This window comes from Pocillopora damicornis, chromosome 11 (assembly GCF_964200805.1).
Source record: "Pocillopora damicornis chromosome 11, jaPocDami1.2, whole genome shotgun sequence".
In the NCBI taxonomy this organism is placed as follows: Eukaryota; Metazoa; Cnidaria; class Anthozoa; order Scleractinia; family Pocilloporidae; genus Pocillopora; species Pocillopora damicornis.
The window spans coordinates 7,839,857-7,857,313 of record NC_142680.1 but is presented as its reverse complement, the minus strand read 5'-3'; the positions used below and the strand labels follow the sequence as shown (position 1 = coordinate 7,857,313).

Genomic DNA, 17,457 nt, shown 5'->3' with positions numbered 1-17,457 from the left:
AGAGACTTCAAACAAAAATTGGAACAGGGAGGACTCGAACAAAAGCGGCAGTCTGAAGAAAATTCGCAACAGCATAAAACCCATGCGCAAGTTCCAATATTTTGACGACCCTTGAAGACAGTCACACCTCCCAATAGTCAAGAAATAAGGGCCCTTCGAATGTCGAAGTCATAATTCACTAATGCTCTTACCAAACAAAATCAATCTGTTTCTGCAAATTCTCGAGCTAGGGGTTAGCGTTGGATTTGAAATTAGGGATTCTTGGGCAAAGCACAGAACGAAGAAGTCAATAACAAAGAACTAATAAAGTTAAAGGACTCAGGTGAGGAACCAAAGAGGATAAGATCAGAGAAATTAAAAAAAACTTTTTCACAAAACAGGACAAGAAGAGACCAGGAAGAAAATTGGAAAGGGATGGCCTACAACAACTCATGACACAACCTGAAAAATGTACGACAGACAGAAAGTTTCTGAAGTATGGACAAACACGCGTCATCCATGACTGGAGAAGCAGTTAGAAGAAATTGCAAGTATAACTGGAAACTGAAGAGGAGACTGAAACCGAGGCAAGCATGAAGAACACCGTTTATTGGAAATAGTATCGTTCATTTGTTGGAAATAGAATCGTTTATCTGTTTCACTTTGAGTTTGAGAGAGCCTCATCATGTTGCTTAATTATCTCAATTGCAACACTTGTTCAAATTGTCTCAGTACAAAGTTGGTGCAGAAAATGAGAAATTACTTTTTGATTGCAACTAGGCAATCATCACTTAGATGCAAATCATTGGAGTTGCAATCACATTGTTTAAATTTTCAGTCAACGACAGAAGAAACGCCAGGGAATCTTTGAACCCAACCTCACGACATACAATATTCTTGAAACAGGTTAAGCAATTTCAGTCCAACTTAAGTCAAAAAAGGATCCCAAAAAAAGAAAGATGGACACCTGTCCTATCAATACCAAATCTTTTTAACTTTACTTATCAGTCGAGACAAATTGGTTGATAAATTCTAACTCTTGATTTAAAAGACCTTTCAAAATTCACTTCATGTCAATAGCATTGGCTATTTTACATCAAAACTGTATTGAACCATAATTCTTTATATATTAACTATAATTAGGTAAACTTGACTTCATTATACCGCCCATAGAAAAAACATTCAAAGCCTGAAAGAAACAAATAAGGAAGAAGCACTTCAGTTTGACAGCGAGTTGTTGAGTCGAATAAACGAATAAAACTTTGGTCATTTATTATCTCTATCTTAAAACGTAAACGAAAAATTTGTTCTTCCCTCTCAGGATTTCTCTAAGAATAAATAAGCTATCAAATAAGCATTATCAACTTACCTTTTCAGTGAAGAAAGTTGGCTTAACTGTCTAACACATTAGGAAAACCGAAGGGTGGGAGAAATCCCGAAAAGAGAGAAAAACCTTTGTTTTATTAAATTTTACAGAGCGACAGGTGACAGTTTCAAATTCATAGCTATAGTTACTTAACTTTATCAACATGTCATTGAATAAGCGAGTGCAACAGCGAATGGCTAAATAAAGAAATGCAGGCTGAATGAACGATTAAACTAATGAAATAATGAGTAAGCGAGAAAAAACTGAATTAAGGGAGGTACAACTACGCGTTTCGTTCTTATAATTAACATCATTAATACCCCTTTAAAACCTCACCTTTTTAGTAAATTTTAAGTTTAATCTGAGCCTCGATTCTCTAGGCTATCTTCTAGGGCCTCTTCTTTGCTGGGTGTTGATAACTTTTCAACTTTTACCTCAATCTTGTGATCAGAAGATGAATCTAAATTGAAGATCAACACAAAGGTATTACTTTCATGAAACCTTATTTCTCGCACATGCTCGGAGTTTTCAAGAAAGCATACCGCTTTTAAAATCGACTTAACTGTTGAGGTAGTAATGAAACTTTAATAGTCACGCTCCTGTGCTCGTTTTCAGCAGCGGCTCTGAGCGTCATACTTTCACTGGCGAAAACTCAATATTCTTGTAACTGTCAGACGTTTCTCCTTACAGTATTGATTGCTCATTTTAGGCACAGAAACGTCGTTTACAATTTACATGCACAACTTTAACGTATAGAATAAGTAAATAGCATCTATAGATAACTCGTTAACGGGTGCATACTGAAACATAAGACTTGTGAAACGTTTCCTCTTGAAAAATGAACACTGATGGTACATACCAAAATTAAATTAATTACGAGAAATTTCACTGAATAATAAATTAGTCTGTGGATTCTAACAAAAATAAAATCATAAAAATCATAAAATAATTGACACGTGGTCTAACGATAAAAGAAACAAAGAAAAACAGAAAAGCAAGGGTCAAAATAAACCTTTGCAAATCAGAACTAACTTTGACTGTCTTTTGTAGCGTTGATGGAGGAGACCTGAGGTACTGTGGTAACATTTAAAGGCTGTGTAGAATTCTGTGTTGATTTAACATGTCCAGGTGGTAACGCATTTACAGAAAGTTCTTTTAGTTTATCAGCTTTTGATGCCGTGTGACTGCCATCCCTTTGTGAAGGTGATGGTTTTACACTTTCAGCTTCAAGTTCATTTTTCTTAGGTGGATTTTCTGTTACACTTTCTGTAACCTTATTAACTTTTGACACAGAGTTACTGGCATTACTTCTTGGTGTAGGCGATGGCTTGATAAATTCAGCCATAAGTCCAGCATCCTCAAGATCTTCTTTTTCTATGTCTTCTGTGACACTAGCACTTAAACTTTGGTTGTCCTTTTTCTGCTTTTCCTCAGAAAGGTCTGACTCTGTAGTGTCGAGTTGTGAGGTATTTTCTGCAAAGAAGGAGCAAAAACCTTTCTTTACGCTGGTCTCAGTTAGATTGATAACTAAAGGTCATTACCGATGGATATGTTCGGGACATTTCTTGAAAAAGAAATGATATGATTAAGTCCAACGTTTTCCCTGCTGCTTACCAGTATTAGTTTTTTACAATAATGCTAATGCAATCGAATTTGAAAACGACTGGTGGGGATCAAGCAAGGTCAGGATATGCAAACAATTAACAGTCCTCACTTAATCTCTTACTCCTTACTTGGCAAACTTTCTATGTTACTTTGAAGAGCTTGAAGTTCTTGCTGCAGTGATTTGATGCTCAATTTGTTGCTTGATAACTGTTCCCGCATCTTTCTAACTTCCACAGAGCAGTTGCAATAAGCAGATTTCTTGGGTGCACCGAGACTTTGTTGATGAGAAACAGTTGTGTTCATTTGTACCATTTCTAGCATCTGATGAAAGAATTGTGTGGAGAAATAAGTAACACATGCAAGGTCTCTGACAGAAGCACTTGTTAAGTAATCCAATGCAAACTGTATATATTCAGCTATCTTCCAAATGAACAAATTTTTAAGAAGTCCAGTCGCATAATAGTACTCTTTTTAGTGCGGGTTTCTTCTGACAAGTAACAAGTTTAGTATCATTGTAATCTGCTGCGTAAAAATGAACTGATTATCAAAAACCAAAACAAGGATAAAGGTAAAATTACATAATTTGCACACATGTATTAATATAAGATAACAAGTAAGAAATGTGCATCTTCATAAAATTTTAATGAAAGTAGGTGCAGAAAAATTTCAAAAGAGGTGATAAAAGGATTGAATTCGCAATTTTGTTATTTTTAACCACATGCACTCTTATTACACCACACAATGCAATGATCACTGTTCTTATTCATGCCCAACTTATATTAAATATTATTCTGTACTTTTCCAAGGACTAATGATATAGAATTGTTCACAAAATAACATCATGCATACACAAACTTTTGCTTGTTAAAAACAAAAAATTATGAAACTTTAAAAAAAAAAGGACAGCAATAGTTCAAGTCAGTTTCTATTAAAATTGAAGGTCATAGCTAACTTCAATAAATTTTCCCATTGCACACATCTAATTTAATAATCTAACAGACCTCCCTTGTACTTTACTGTTTGTTTCTGAAGGCACCCTTGACATTTTTTATATCACTTTGTTAATACCAATAACAATTCTTTAGCTTGGATACCATTAACCTCCCTTAGTTTGCAATGTATATACTATATGATCAATAGTCAATCACTTTCTCTCCCTGTATTTAAGGCAAATAAATAAATAAATAGATAAATAAATAATGCATAAAATATAAAGCATTTTTGAAAAAAAAATTAAAGGAAGCTGAAACAAACATACCAGTTCAGCCAGATTCTTGGACTGTTGGTCAACATAATCTGATAGCTTTTTCACTTCAACTGATAAATTAGAGACATGCTCTGAAAGCATGTCACTGTCTGGTTGAAGGTGACCTCTTGAGGTTACACTGCTTTGGTTTTGTTTCAAAACCTGTGTTACTTTAGTTTGTAAGTCATCAAGAGCTACCTGATACAAAACAAAAGAAAACTAATGAATAAACATACAACTATATTTGTAAATACAATTAATTTTAACATGCAAGATATAGACCAACTTCACCTAACATGCATTAACTTCAAAGCTGATAAAATGCATTGGCTTTGACATGAAAACAAACTGACCATAAAATCAATTTTGGTAGAACATTGACAATTCTAACCCTTCTATTGATTGCTGGTGGCCTACTTTAAGCCATATTCAAAGGCAATATTTTTGGTAAAGTTAAAATGAACAATGAAGCTACTGTATAGCATTTCTTTATTTGGATGGTAACACTTTTACCTAAGTTCAGATATACATAAATCTTGTGTTAGTCTACATCTATGTCAGCACTAAACAGCCAGTGAAACAATAAACTACCATCACAGAATATCATTGGCACAGAGCTGAAAAATTCATGATACAAGGAATTCAAGGGAGGAGGGAGGAAAAATCAGGAAAGAAGAAAAACAATAATAATTATTGGAGAAAAAAAAAACTGCCTTCCAAATGACTATCACAAAGTAATTGTACACTCACATTTGTTTTGGGTTACTAAATTAGTGAGGAGTAATTATCAGCTGTTTCTTCAACAATTAAACAATATAGTTGAATTTAAAAATCCTAAAACAATGGCTAAAATATTGTGACCTAGCCCTCTTGAAAGAGGACATACTTCACTTACAACATGTTTTTTGACTTCCTTCAACAAGCTCTTCATCAAAAGTCCTAATTTGGACACTTCATAGGACAATGTCTGGTTGACGGTTGTCAGAATTCCCATAACCTTGCCAACTTTCTAAAAAGTGAAAATAAAAATACCCCCCACATTGGACAAGTTTATATTTCAAACTACATTAGTTACAGGATGTAATAGAAATTATGAATACTTTACTTAAAATTGCTTTAAACACAAGAAGACATTAACTACAACAGGAAATGACATAAACCAAAAATAAGATGTAAAAAAAATCAAAACCCTAATATGATAACATAATGAATACACCGTGCATTAAATTTCAGAAAAATGTGTACTCACTATGAGGTGAAAGTCATCTTTGAACGTATCTGACTATTACAAAATTTTTTAAATAAAACTTTAAACAATTAGCTGCATAGTTACCACTGAAATTTGTGCTGTGAAGTTCTTCACCACTGATTCATCTCCTGCTTGTTGTTTCTCGTCAGCAATCACTGGCATTCTTAAAATAAGGGGTGGGGTACCAGTGTTTGCTGGTGCTTTGGGAGTTGGCTTTCCCATTATTTGAGCTACTTGAACCTGTATAAAAGAAATTCACATAGACATAAGATTGTGATGTGATGAAACTGCTTTTGGAAAGTTTTGAAATAAAACACTCATCTACTGTGATGTAAAAAAAAACATTTATCTGAGTGCTGAGGGTTGCTAAAGCAGCACATAATACATGGATAAGCAAAGATCTTTGAGCTCCCAGGCCATAAGATGAGCTGGTTATATGAAATGACTTCTCCTAAACAATAGCCACAGATATGTAGACTTATGAAAATGCAATCATATTTAAAATATCAACTGTTTGCCAATCACACACAAAAAGAAGAGAATCATTCTGTTTAATAATGATGACATGGATAATACTTACTGAAAGATTATAAACATTTTTGATTAACTTTTCCATTCTATGCTCCTGTTTATCAGCTAAATCTCGTAGCAGTTTAATTTTGTCCTTAATCTCTGTTATATCGCCTCCTGTGTCAGCCATTCCTTTCTTCAGTGAATCAATATCTTTTGTCAACGTGCTTGCACTTTCTGGTAGCTTAACCTTCTTTTTTAATTCATCCACTGTTAAGTTTAAATACGCAATCTGAAAAATAGAAAAAAAAAATTCACTTCGGTTACATAAATCAAACAGTTATTGAATGCTGTAAGTATGGTCCAATCACTAGTTATGAAGACGATGTTTACTGATAGTAATACAATGATACAATGAGACACTGACTAAAATATAAAATAAAAAAAGAAAAAGGCTAAATAACAAAGTAAGCAAGCTTTTTTGAGAGATGTGAACAAATGTCATGGCTAATTATTACATCTAAAAATCTACACCAATTTTTCTGTTCTGCAAGGCGTTATTGATGCTTTGTCTTTGAATTCATTACATAATCATTCTCATTATTCTGATTAATTCACCTTGTTTTGTAAGATGGCATGTGGTCTAATTGTGTAGTTCTTACCTGCTTAAGAATTGATTTAAATTGTTCATCATCATGTTTTACGGCTTTTCCTCTGTCAGTTTCTAAGGCCTTGTACTTGTTAGTGAGCTCATTATTCAAGCTCTCATATTCCCTTGAAGTGCTTCTATCAAATGATTCCACTGATAGAAAAACATTGGATATATAACTGCATTAATTCATAATGACTCCACATACTACAGCTAATACAATTATTAACACCCACATAAAAAATTCAACCCTTTACACCTTAAGAACAATATGTTTAATTTAATCTATTAGTTTCCTGAGGTGCAGACAAGGAGATTTTGCTTAACAATCAGGGGTTTCTGTACTTGTTGGTCATTTCTATTATCTTCGTGATCTTAATGATTGATTCAGTGATGATACTCTAAGGAGAAATTAGATGCTAGTCACTCTTGGGGGTTGAAAGGTTAAAGGGCACATCAAATTGATTTTTATGAAATCCATTCTGCAACTACTATAACTTATAATTAGTAAATGCCCTTCCCAATATATGGTAAATTTTAAAATCAAGTGAAAATAACAATGAATGAATTTTTCAAAGTTGTACCAAGAAGACTTTAATTCCTAAGCACCATTACTGCTGTGCAACTTTTGTTATTAGCAGGGTCACTTACACAGCACAAAGTGGTAACTGGAAACAAGCCACAAACTCCAACAGAATACCATATCACCTTTCTGTGCTTTAGTCCTAAGCCCTGATTGGCAAGATTATTGATTTAGGTTGGAAACCCTTTTTGTTTCTTGTGATTTAGTGCTAGTAACAGTACGTACTAGTAACAGTAGCAACACAAAAGCAACCTTTTGACTTGATTTCTTTTGACCCTTTAACTCCAAGAGGCAATGAACATATAACTTCTCCCTTTAACATCCAACATTATGAGCCAACAGGTAATGATAACACTCAAACTTAGACCAGTTGAAGTTGTTATCTTGGATCTATCACCAAATTCTCGTAACCAATTCACAAGGGAATGAGTAGAAGCAAGAGAGGAGAATTAACAATCAGACCTTGGAAGTTCAAGGATTAAATAAGAATCATTGGGTGGTTTGAGGCACTATGTAGGTAAAGTAACTCATCCAACAAGAACAAAAATTGGCATGCAAGAAAAGTCCATATACCTACTCAGAGAGACCTTGTCCAAACTACAGGAAAGACAATACTATAAGCTGTGACCATTACAGTCACTATCGCAAGTAAAAAAGTTTTAGCAACTAATTTTTCAACACGATTTGCCAATTAGGTGACCAATGCTTAGCAGTCATGTAATGTAGCATCATGTACTGACTTACTGTTTATGGTACATTCTTTTATTTTGTATCCAGTAGAGTGAGATAGATGTTTGCACAAAATATTGTGTTAATTGTAAAAGATTGTGATTAAAATCTCCTTTTCAGCATTTTTCTGGCATCCAAAATTTTATTTCCGAGACCAATTGATGATTTTAGATTGCCAAAGGGAAACTTGACCTTGGAGCCCTACACAGACAAAGGATTGGCTAAATATGTTCAGAATACCTGATGGGGAAAACTAACCATCTTACCCATGAACAATTAACTCTTGTCAGCTGGAGCACAGCCCTATCCAAAAGCACTAAAAATTCTTTATAAGAAGTACCCTACAACAGTTTAAATTTTTCTTTATTCCTTGGCCACAAATTCCTAAAATTTAAATTCAAGGTAACTAAATTTAAAAAAAAAACTAAATTAAAAGTTGCTCAAACTAGATTGACATCCAAGACTACAATATATACAAAAGTGTTTGACGACCAATATAAAATAATTATTTGTTCTTTGTACAGCAGCCATACAAGAAGTAATTCCACTTAAAATTTAGCACCTGTTTCAAGGCAAATGAACAAAAATTGTACTTTCTCATTTACTTTTGGTGCTTGTACAAAAGGATTACTGGCAGCAGGTAGCATCAACCCATAAAACTACCAGCAGTACCTTCAAAAATACTCCAATCCATTATTTTAAATTGTTTTCTAAAGCAATTATTTACACACAATACAGTTAACAATACAGAACCTTCAGTTTGGAAGTCGTAAGTGTAAAAATTCCCAGTATCAGGGAGGTTCTCTTTGAAAAGAAAACCGTCATTAATTATGTATAACTGTTAAATGATACATGTACATCAATATCCATTGAAATCAAAACTGACATGACCAAATACTTGTGAATTATTAAAGTATTTCCGGTAACAAACGAATCAATGAACGATATGGCTGAGATTCAGCGACCAACACCAAAGGTAAACGCTTAATTAATGAATATGGGAACGACTTCCCTCTCGAGAATGATAATTCAAACCTGCTCCCAAATTCGCACAGAAAACAATGTCACCAAAATTAAATTCAAGATAATTTTAGTCGAAAAGAATTCGCCACCGTGTGACATATCGGGTAAACAATACCGGGATAAGACGAGAGCATTAAAAATATTGCTGACCATACTTTAAAACCACTAATAAACAATGATAAGTACATAAAACATTAAAAGATCTTAAAGGCTGTATTTCACAAAGAATCGTAACGTGGAGACAAAATTACTGAAAAAGTCGCATAAATACAGTAGCTAGTCAGGAAATTTTATTTTCATCAGGGCTGAAACGAGTTTCTGTTCCTCGCACCTAAGATGTTAAGCTCCAGGAGACTTCCCGGCATTGAGTCAGCTTCATCACTGGATAACTAATGTAAAATAGGATTTTTATTATAGTTCAAGAACGAATAAATCAACACCGACTATTAAAATTCTTGGACAAGTTTGGATATTTCCATGTCCACAATGAATATATCTGATTGATGCATATCTTGATGTAAGTCGCTTTCTTTCTTTTAGCAAATTTGTACCTCGAATTCGATTTTGTCTTCAGCTTACCACTCCATTCGAGACTTAGAACAAAATTACTTTTAACAAGCGCGCTCGAAGTATTGTTACAAATAATCACTACATCCTGAAAGAGTGAGCTAATCATTACAAATCAAAGCTACAAGAACCACTCTCAACACAGCATAATGATTCTCGAGACTGAACAAATCGTTGATATTACAAAAATATACGAAAGCTTTTTTAAATATACCAATAAGAGAAAAGCTCGCCAGTGATTTTATTAGATTATGTTTTTCATCTTCACAAAGTAAATTATTGATGAGCGACCCTTCACAAAGAACGTTCGATGAAACAAAATGATCCACAGTACGACCGCAACGTCACATCGCAAACTCGTGAAATGTTTTGAACGAATCAACAAGCGCGTAGCGTTTGCTTCTGATACAAATCTTGAAACCAAATAAAATGGAAACTACTAATGAAGGAGTGCCGGGCAAACACTACATTTAAAAGCTAATTTTTCGATAATTTTGAAATGCGTCAGTAAGTAAAACATTGGTGCAAAATTCGCATATCGTGTAGAATAAGTTCGTGTACATGCAACAGCATTCGCGCTTGAATGGTTATTTCCGCTTTAGAATGTTAATCACAACAGATAGATTCAGCAGCATTGAGTCTGCACGCTATTTAATTCATTTTTGGGGAGGCATAACGCAGTCGAAAAAAATACTTATAATCAAATTTTCTTACAAAAGTATTAAAATTCAATCAGTTAGTGAAACTCACACTGTGTCTGCATAGTATTTTAAAAATATGCACTCTGCTTCTGATTAACTGCAAAAATAATAAATGAATCACCCACAGCTCGAACTTACCTTTGCTTAATCTTTTCCTCATGAAGTCTAAATCACGCTTGAGCCTTAAACTAAACCATCCCAGAACTAATACACAAAGAACGGAAGCTATGAGAAGTATCGAGAGGAACACTGAAACACAAACTCGGCAGCAGCCACAGCGCCGTCTGAAACGTTCGAAAATGAATCAGAACAGCCAAGGAAAAAAAAATATAATGCATTGTAGAGGAACGCACTGGTTTCTCATCCTGATAAAAAAGACCCGAGGGAGGATCTAACCTTGCAACATACGTGGACTTTCCTGGCTTGATAATCCTCTTCTTGGGAAGAGGGAATTCTTGGAGGTCAGAGTCCGAATCATCATCGTCCGGCACAAGTGTGCCATTTCTTCTAGATGAAAGCTTCATTTTCGTTTTACGCTCACTCATTCCAAACTAAGTCAAGTTCCATTTTTTTATAAAATAAGAAAGAGGGGAAGGAACGAGAAAAATATTAATTACTTGGTGCGTCTATCGACCTCCCGAATGAAATCATGCTCAATGTATAATGACACATAACACAAATGAGTCAAAGAGAGAGGGGACTGGGAAGGAATCACTCAATAGTTTTTTTGTTGTCTTTGAAAATTAAGAAGATACTTTGGGAATTTTAAATCCATAGGAATGTTTCTACTCTATCAGATTAATGATAAGTATCTTAGGCGTAGATTTGCTTTCTTAGTCTGTTCCTTTGCTGTCTAAATAAACAGTTAAGACTTAAACTTCCTTTCACTTCTGTGAAAACAAAAGAAATATTGTTTGGACATCTGATTTTAACACACTTCTCCTTATTAGCTATTCATGTCTGCATCCCTCAATTTCCCTGACAAATTGTGGCTATGAAATCAAGAAACGAATTTCAGGCCATAAAATCAACAAGAAATGGACTAAAACTACTATTTTCAGTTGCACACCAACACTGACAATTCCAGTAACATAATTGCAATCTACCAAAATGGATGACACCTCAGGAGGGAAGGTAGGTTGGTGATGAACTAGTAAAACTCTACCATGCTTAACCCTTTAACTCCCAGAAGTGATTAACAAGTAACTTCTCCCTACAATATCCATGCATTATCCAGCAAACAATTGATGAGAATATCCACATGTATCAGGTAGAAGTTGTTATTTTGATCTAACACCAAATTCTCATAACTTACTTACAAGGAAATGGACCGCAGCTTGAGGGGAGAATTGACAATTAGATCTTGGGAGTTAAAGGGTTAATACAACCCTCTCCCTTGATAGTTGTTTCTCCTCCTTCCAGTCATGTGTCTACTTTAAAATCCATCTTAAAATGGCCGCCACACATTTTTCAGAGAAGTGCACAATATTTATGCACCAAAAATGCACCTAAACTGCATGCAACAAATCTAACATCACCATAAATCAGGCTTAGCATTAGAGAAAGTACCAAGTCATAGAAGAGTAAGTAAGGTTCTGTTTCCAAAATAGTTCCAACTATCATTATGTGTTTTTTGTCCATGCATCAATATTTGTATCTTGTGCTATTCATGATACTAATAATATAATTTCTTCAAAATAATTTTTCCCAATAATGTGAGTAAAAAGCCTTTAAAAATGGAAGCTCCAATGGCTTTTTTTTTGTAACAAGGAAAATACAGGCACAAGGATACTGTTTCTTCTCTCTACTCTGCTTAAAGTGTATAAAAGGTTTTCTTCTGGTACATGCACCCAACACAGTAATGAAGGTCGTTTTCACATTTTAAGACACATGATCACTTTCTTCTGCATTTCTATGATAAATATGTACATGATCTATTCTGGTGATGAACTGATTAAATAATGCTCAAATAATTAATGCACACCAATTAATACAAATGTTTGTCAAGTGACGCACTAGAACTTAGATAATGAGCCCTGTGGTGTTCTCAATAATGTTGTCAGTGTTAATAGCACAAGCTTGTGAGAGAGTTATTTCTGTGTGGAATTACCATCAAATTGTAGGTCAGCTTCAACAGAAAAGATTGAGGCAAAATTTAAGAAGTTGTGTGATGTCATCAACTTAAATAGCTGGCCCCAGTCCAGAAAAAAAGAGAAAAAGAAAAAGAAGATAACAAAGGCATTTGGGGATGGTATCTGTTAACTCTTTAATTCCCATAAGTGACCAAGACAGAATTTCTCCTTACAATATCAATACAATATCAATCAGACAGGTGATGAGAATATAGAAAAATGTAAGTTTGAAGATTTTATAGTTGATTCAGTACCAAATTCTCAGAACTAGCATCACAGGGATTGTATGGCAGACAATAAGAAGAATTACTGATGAGATCTTGGGTGTTAAAGGGTTAAAGTTCTAGCTAGCATCAGTGTGTTGAGCTCTCAGGAAAGACTCTTAACTTAGTGCCTTACTCCATTCAGGAGCTGATCTTTAAGAAAAATTACCAAGTGCCTGAAGGCTCTGGTCAAGGAAATCTAAGAAATTCATATGATTTCCTGACAAAGGGACATGAATGTGAACCAATAACTCGTCAGGAAACCTAACAAAATGCCACAGGGTAGCCTGTAATATTATCATCTAATCCAGGGGAGGTGGCAATACTCTTAAATCCCCAATTCTATAGAAGCTGGGATGAGTTAAAACTAAAACAGTGAATGCTCTCATCCAATTCTGACAGGTCAGTTGTGCACTGACCAAAACACAATGGAGATTGGAACATATTGGCTGTTCTGTTTTTTTTTAACACCTGGGTGACTTTTTTTGAAACACATCAACATTCAATGAATATTTCTACTTTACGCAGCTTTTTCAGTATCAGGGTAAAGCTAAACTGATATTTATTTCTTAACCCTTAAACTGCCCCAGTGACCTAAACAGAATTTCTTCTTACACCAACAGTACATCATCAAATGTGACAGGAATAAGAAAAATTTCAAATAGGGGATTAATGGTTGATCCAATTCCAAATTCTCTTAACTAATATCATATGCATTGTTTGGCAGACAATGAGGAGAATTATTGATGAGAACTTGGGAGTGAAAGGGTTACTTCAGAGTTTATAGCAAATATTATTATGACTGGTAAACTACAAGGCAAGGGTGCTAACTTACATGAAGTGATCCTTTTTCTCATTGACTCTAGTGATGTCTTCAGTATTATTGTGAACCACATCATGGAGATCATTGTTCCAACAGTGAACAGAACAAAGATCACCTGCAGAGCATTCCATGGTGAATAGCAAGTTTTTGATTGTGAAGGAACATGAATTTTCCTAGAACATAATAATAGAAAGAGCAATAATTCATCTTAAATTAACTGTAAACTGAGAAAGGGCTACAGTGGCAGCTTGATAATCAAATATAATGCCTCAATGATTCTAGTAATAATAGTTACTGTTAGTAGTGACTGTCAAGAGTTAAACAAAAACATTAAAACAATAAATTTTCAGAGTGCACTGTTCTTAACACTTCCATGGGGGAAATAAATTCCTTATACTACCCATGATCACTCTTAGGACTGTCTCTGCCATTTACAGATGCGTAATATACCACTGTAACAATGATTTGGAATAGAATATACCACTGACTCGGGTGGTCCAAGATAAATCAAACCTTCACACCCTAAAATCATTAAAGGTATTCTTCATACTGTTCCTTATAGATTCCCAAAGGTGCTGACATGTAGAATTCTGCAACAATCAACAGCTTCTTTTGCTGCTGATAATTTTCTTTATTCTCATGACCTTACTGCATGATTCAGGGGTGACATTGTAAGGAGAAATTAAATGCTAGTCACAGAGGTTAAAGGGTTTACAGATAGGAAGTACACTCTCATGCTTACTATTTATTACTGCTTTTCTCCCACTTGAATGCCCAGATAAATATACAAATTAAACAGTGTGCATTTTTTTGGTGGAAATCTAATCAAGACTAATCTAATAAAAAAGAAATTGCCACATATACAATAAAAAATTATTAAATACTCATGAAAAATTTTGGTGGCTAGTAAGATGTGGTGTTTCATCTCCACCACTACAGCCTTCAGAATACATGTAAAATTTGTACTATAAACCCTACCAAACCCAAACAGAAGCAAATACAACTTTCAGTTTCAGGAAAGAGGAAAGGGGTCTTATTAGAAACTAAAAGTTCTCTCTGAGAAGGCGGTTTATTACATCAAAGTGTTTATCACATTCAAAAGAAGGAAAGTCTGACAATATTTGCATCATACTGCAAACTTAAAGCTGGGTGTTAACCTCTTCACAAGCATAACACATAGCCTGTATAGGTGGCTGATGTATAAATGCTACATGAATACAAGATGAACGTTATAAGCCAATGTAAACAATCATTTTTGGATGTATTGTGTGTATGAAATAAACCTATCCGATGCACAGCAATCATTTGGGTAGACCTAAATTATATGTGACAAATGTACTTTTCCAACATCAAAACGTTTCAAGGATATCTCAAACTACACTCAAATCAAGTAAAAGAAACAACTCTATGTATTTGTAATGAATCTGTTGTGGTCCAATTCTTTTTCTTTTCCTTTTGTTTCAGATTATAATAACAAGTGCAAGGCAAAGGAAATAAACAAAACTTAAAATTAAAAATTAAACTGAAAAAAAAACAAAGAAAATGAACCAAAGATAAGTTTGTAAAGAAAAAAAACCTACCGCACGAATAAAATTTATGTCAGCCCTAAAATCAATCGATCGTTTGTAAATATTACATTAATGTGCCATCGACATGTAATTGTAGCAGAAACAATACCTACCGTAATACTTTATTGGAGAAGAATCCCTTGAATGATGGGTTACTTACATGAACTAAACTAGAATATATATGTGATAAAATCTGATAACTCTTTAAAAAAAAATCTGGCAAGTTGAATTCGTAAGCGTCGATAGGTTGCAAAAACTGTCAAGAGTTCCGTCGATCTTCGTTGAAGTCTGGTCAGCTGTGCACTGTATTTTTAAACATGATATTTAATACACAAACTTAAATGATATATGCTGTAATACCTGGATCTTGGACGTCGAAGTCGAGTCGGTGGTAAATCCAACGGTTGAACATTGTCATCAGATTCACTGCTTCGCCCAACACCACCGCGATCTTCTGCGGAATTGTATGAAATCAACAACGACTCCTCTTTATTACGCTTTGCCTTCTTAGCACTCATATCGGTTTCTTGTTAACTCTTAACTCGCCGATGTTCGATTTCTCGCCATTACAATCAATCATTATATTATGGATGGAGGAATCTTGTTTTCCGCTCAATTGAAGAATGCCGAAAATTGCTAATTACGATTTACAGGATTTGCAACATTCATGACTCCTATTTCCAAGATCACTACGACGCCTTTGTTAGCCCAAAGGTAAGGCAAAAAATGGTTCCCAATAGAGAAAATCGTTTTGAAAGAAATGACTTCTTCAAGATGGTTATAAAAAACCAAGAAACGCTTGGTGTAGCCGACAGCCTTCAAACTTTGGTCTCTCTTTCACGTCATGAACGGCTGATCCCACAGGGGAGGGGTAGGTTCTTCATCGCACAAACGGCACGGCGCCCCAAGAAAGTATTTTAAAATAACTAATTTCTATTGATGTATCTCACAACATTAACGTCGACATTTCCTGTTAATATTTCAGATATCCGAACACTTTCTGTGTTCCAAAAAATTGTGTCATTCACAGTACTTGACACACAGAAATCATAAATTCATTGAAAACGAAAAACATAAAAAAGGTGTACAGCAGCTTTGACAGCAAAACTCGATGTGATTCACTAGAATATTAAATGTACTCTGCTAAATTTTCAAGCTTGGAGATGTCGCGCTTATATGAGAAAGAACCATACCGAAATGTATTCACAGCATTTTTCTTGGAAGCCTTCCAAGACACACTGTCATGAATGTTCCCTCCCCACTCATGGTGAGTTGATTTTTGGCCAAATGATACATTTTATCGTTTCCCAAATTTCACGGACACCGCGTCCTATCGCTTAAGTCCCCAGATTGTAACAGTTTTTCGGGTGTTCTAGTCGTGTAAGAGTTTCCTCCTTTGAAATTGGCAATTTACATATAGGGTATAAAGAGAAAAAAAAAAAGGGAAGATCTATGTCTACCCCCGCAAGGACTCTTTTTGCCGTTGCTAATAATGTTTCCTTACTTGGCAGATGGCCATAGTCTTGAAGACAGTTGGGTAACATTTTGATTTTCTTCCAAAGGGGCAAGGAAACAGTGTTGAGAGGAACAAGATAAACTTTATTCGACTGGAAGTTCGAAAGTGCCGTCATAAAAAGGGGAGATTATGGTTCACATTGGTAGGAATCGACTACAGAGCCTACACCTGAGGTTATTTCAACAGGTCTCTCCACAAGGAGGTCATTCCACGTTCATCAAGGGAGCGCTTTGGTGAGAGTCATTTTGTTTATTTTACACACACAGCTTGTATATTCGAATGTTTCATTTTTTCATTCTAGCAAAATAGCAGGTTGCTTTAGTTTGAAAAGTGATAAAATAGTTGGTGTTGCATGCGCATCCATCGCCCGGCTCGCGAACAAAAATTCCTTATTCTCAACATTTTTGAAATAAGACCGCACTTTTAGTTAAAAAGGGACTGCGTAAAAACCTTTCATCACGCTCAGGAATTGTGCAGAAATTTTACTTGGTTCTTTAGGAAAATGGAAAAAAGTCGAAATTCGTGGATTGAGTAGAAGTAAGCTTACTTCAAACGTTTGTAGAAGAAACATTAGATTACTTTGTATGTATGCATACCTGTGTCGAGCATTTAATCAGTATTAAATTCTTGATATTTTGGAAATATTCGGATAATGTATTTCAAAAACATTTGTGTAGAGGACTGAGAGCTGAACATGTCATGGATATTTTATAAGTGTCAAGAATAAGTATCCATGAACTTTAAAGAATGTAGCAGATTTAACAGTTGCAGAAGAAAAAGAAAGACCAGTTTATGCAACCGAACGAGACGTTTTGGGCCACACTTCAAAATTAATACTTATTTCCTTCCTGGCTTAACCGTAATCGGATCCTTTACCCTCATAACAAGAGGAAAGGCAGTGAAGTTACAACTAATAAGTTATGCAGTAGATTTCATGAAATTATTACC

The 17,457-nt window shown here is 34.8% G+C and overlaps 1 protein-coding gene across 7 annotated transcripts; it reads right to left on the bottom strand.

Annotated features, from left to right (window-relative positions):
- Positions 1–573: 573 nt before the first annotated feature.
- Positions 574–16,198, bottom strand: LOC113673209 (EF-hand calcium-binding domain-containing protein 14). Of its 7 annotated transcripts, none has more exons than XM_089187565.1 (12): positions 15,354–16,198; positions 13,438–13,598; positions 10,346–10,491; positions 6,618–6,757; positions 6,026–6,247; positions 5,530–5,685; positions 5,092–5,205; positions 4,209–4,394; positions 3,079–3,271; positions 2,378–2,818; positions 1,682–1,805; positions 574–1,168 (listed from the first exon to the last, which is right to left on the bottom strand). In XM_089187565.1, the coding sequence occupies exons 2-11, from the start codon at positions 13,554–13,556 to the stop codon at positions 1,702–1,704; spliced, it is 1,821 nt and encodes a 606-aa protein (XP_089043691.1). In that variant the 5' UTR covers positions 13,557–13,598; positions 15,354–16,198; the 3' UTR covers positions 574–1,168; positions 1,682–1,701. The 7 variants fall into 7 exon arrangements, with proteins under 7 accessions (XP_089043691.1, XP_089043694.1, XP_027045384.2 ...); XM_089187568.1 differs by having other exon boundaries at positions 2,654–2,818; positions 15,354–16,195; XM_027189583.2 differs by lacking the exon at positions 10,346–10,491 and having other exon boundaries at positions 2,654–2,818; positions 15,354–16,195.
- Positions 16,199–17,457: the final 1,259 nt, after the last annotated feature.

Excerpts from the sequence above, each read along its gene's own strand:
- LOC113673209 (XM_027189579.2), bottom strand. The coding sequence starts at position 15,511 with ATGAGTGCTAAGAAGGCAAAGCGTAATAAAGAGGAGTCGTTGTTGATT. Across the intron at positions 13,599-15,353 it reads CTTCGACGTCCAAGATCCAG|GAAAATTCATGTTCCTTCAC; the intron begins GTATTACAGCAT and ends ATTATGTTCTAG. Across the intron at positions 6,248-6,617 it reads TTAAATCAATTCTTAAGCAG|ATTGCGTATTTAAACTTAAC; the intron begins GTAAGAACTACA and ends TCTATTTTTCAG.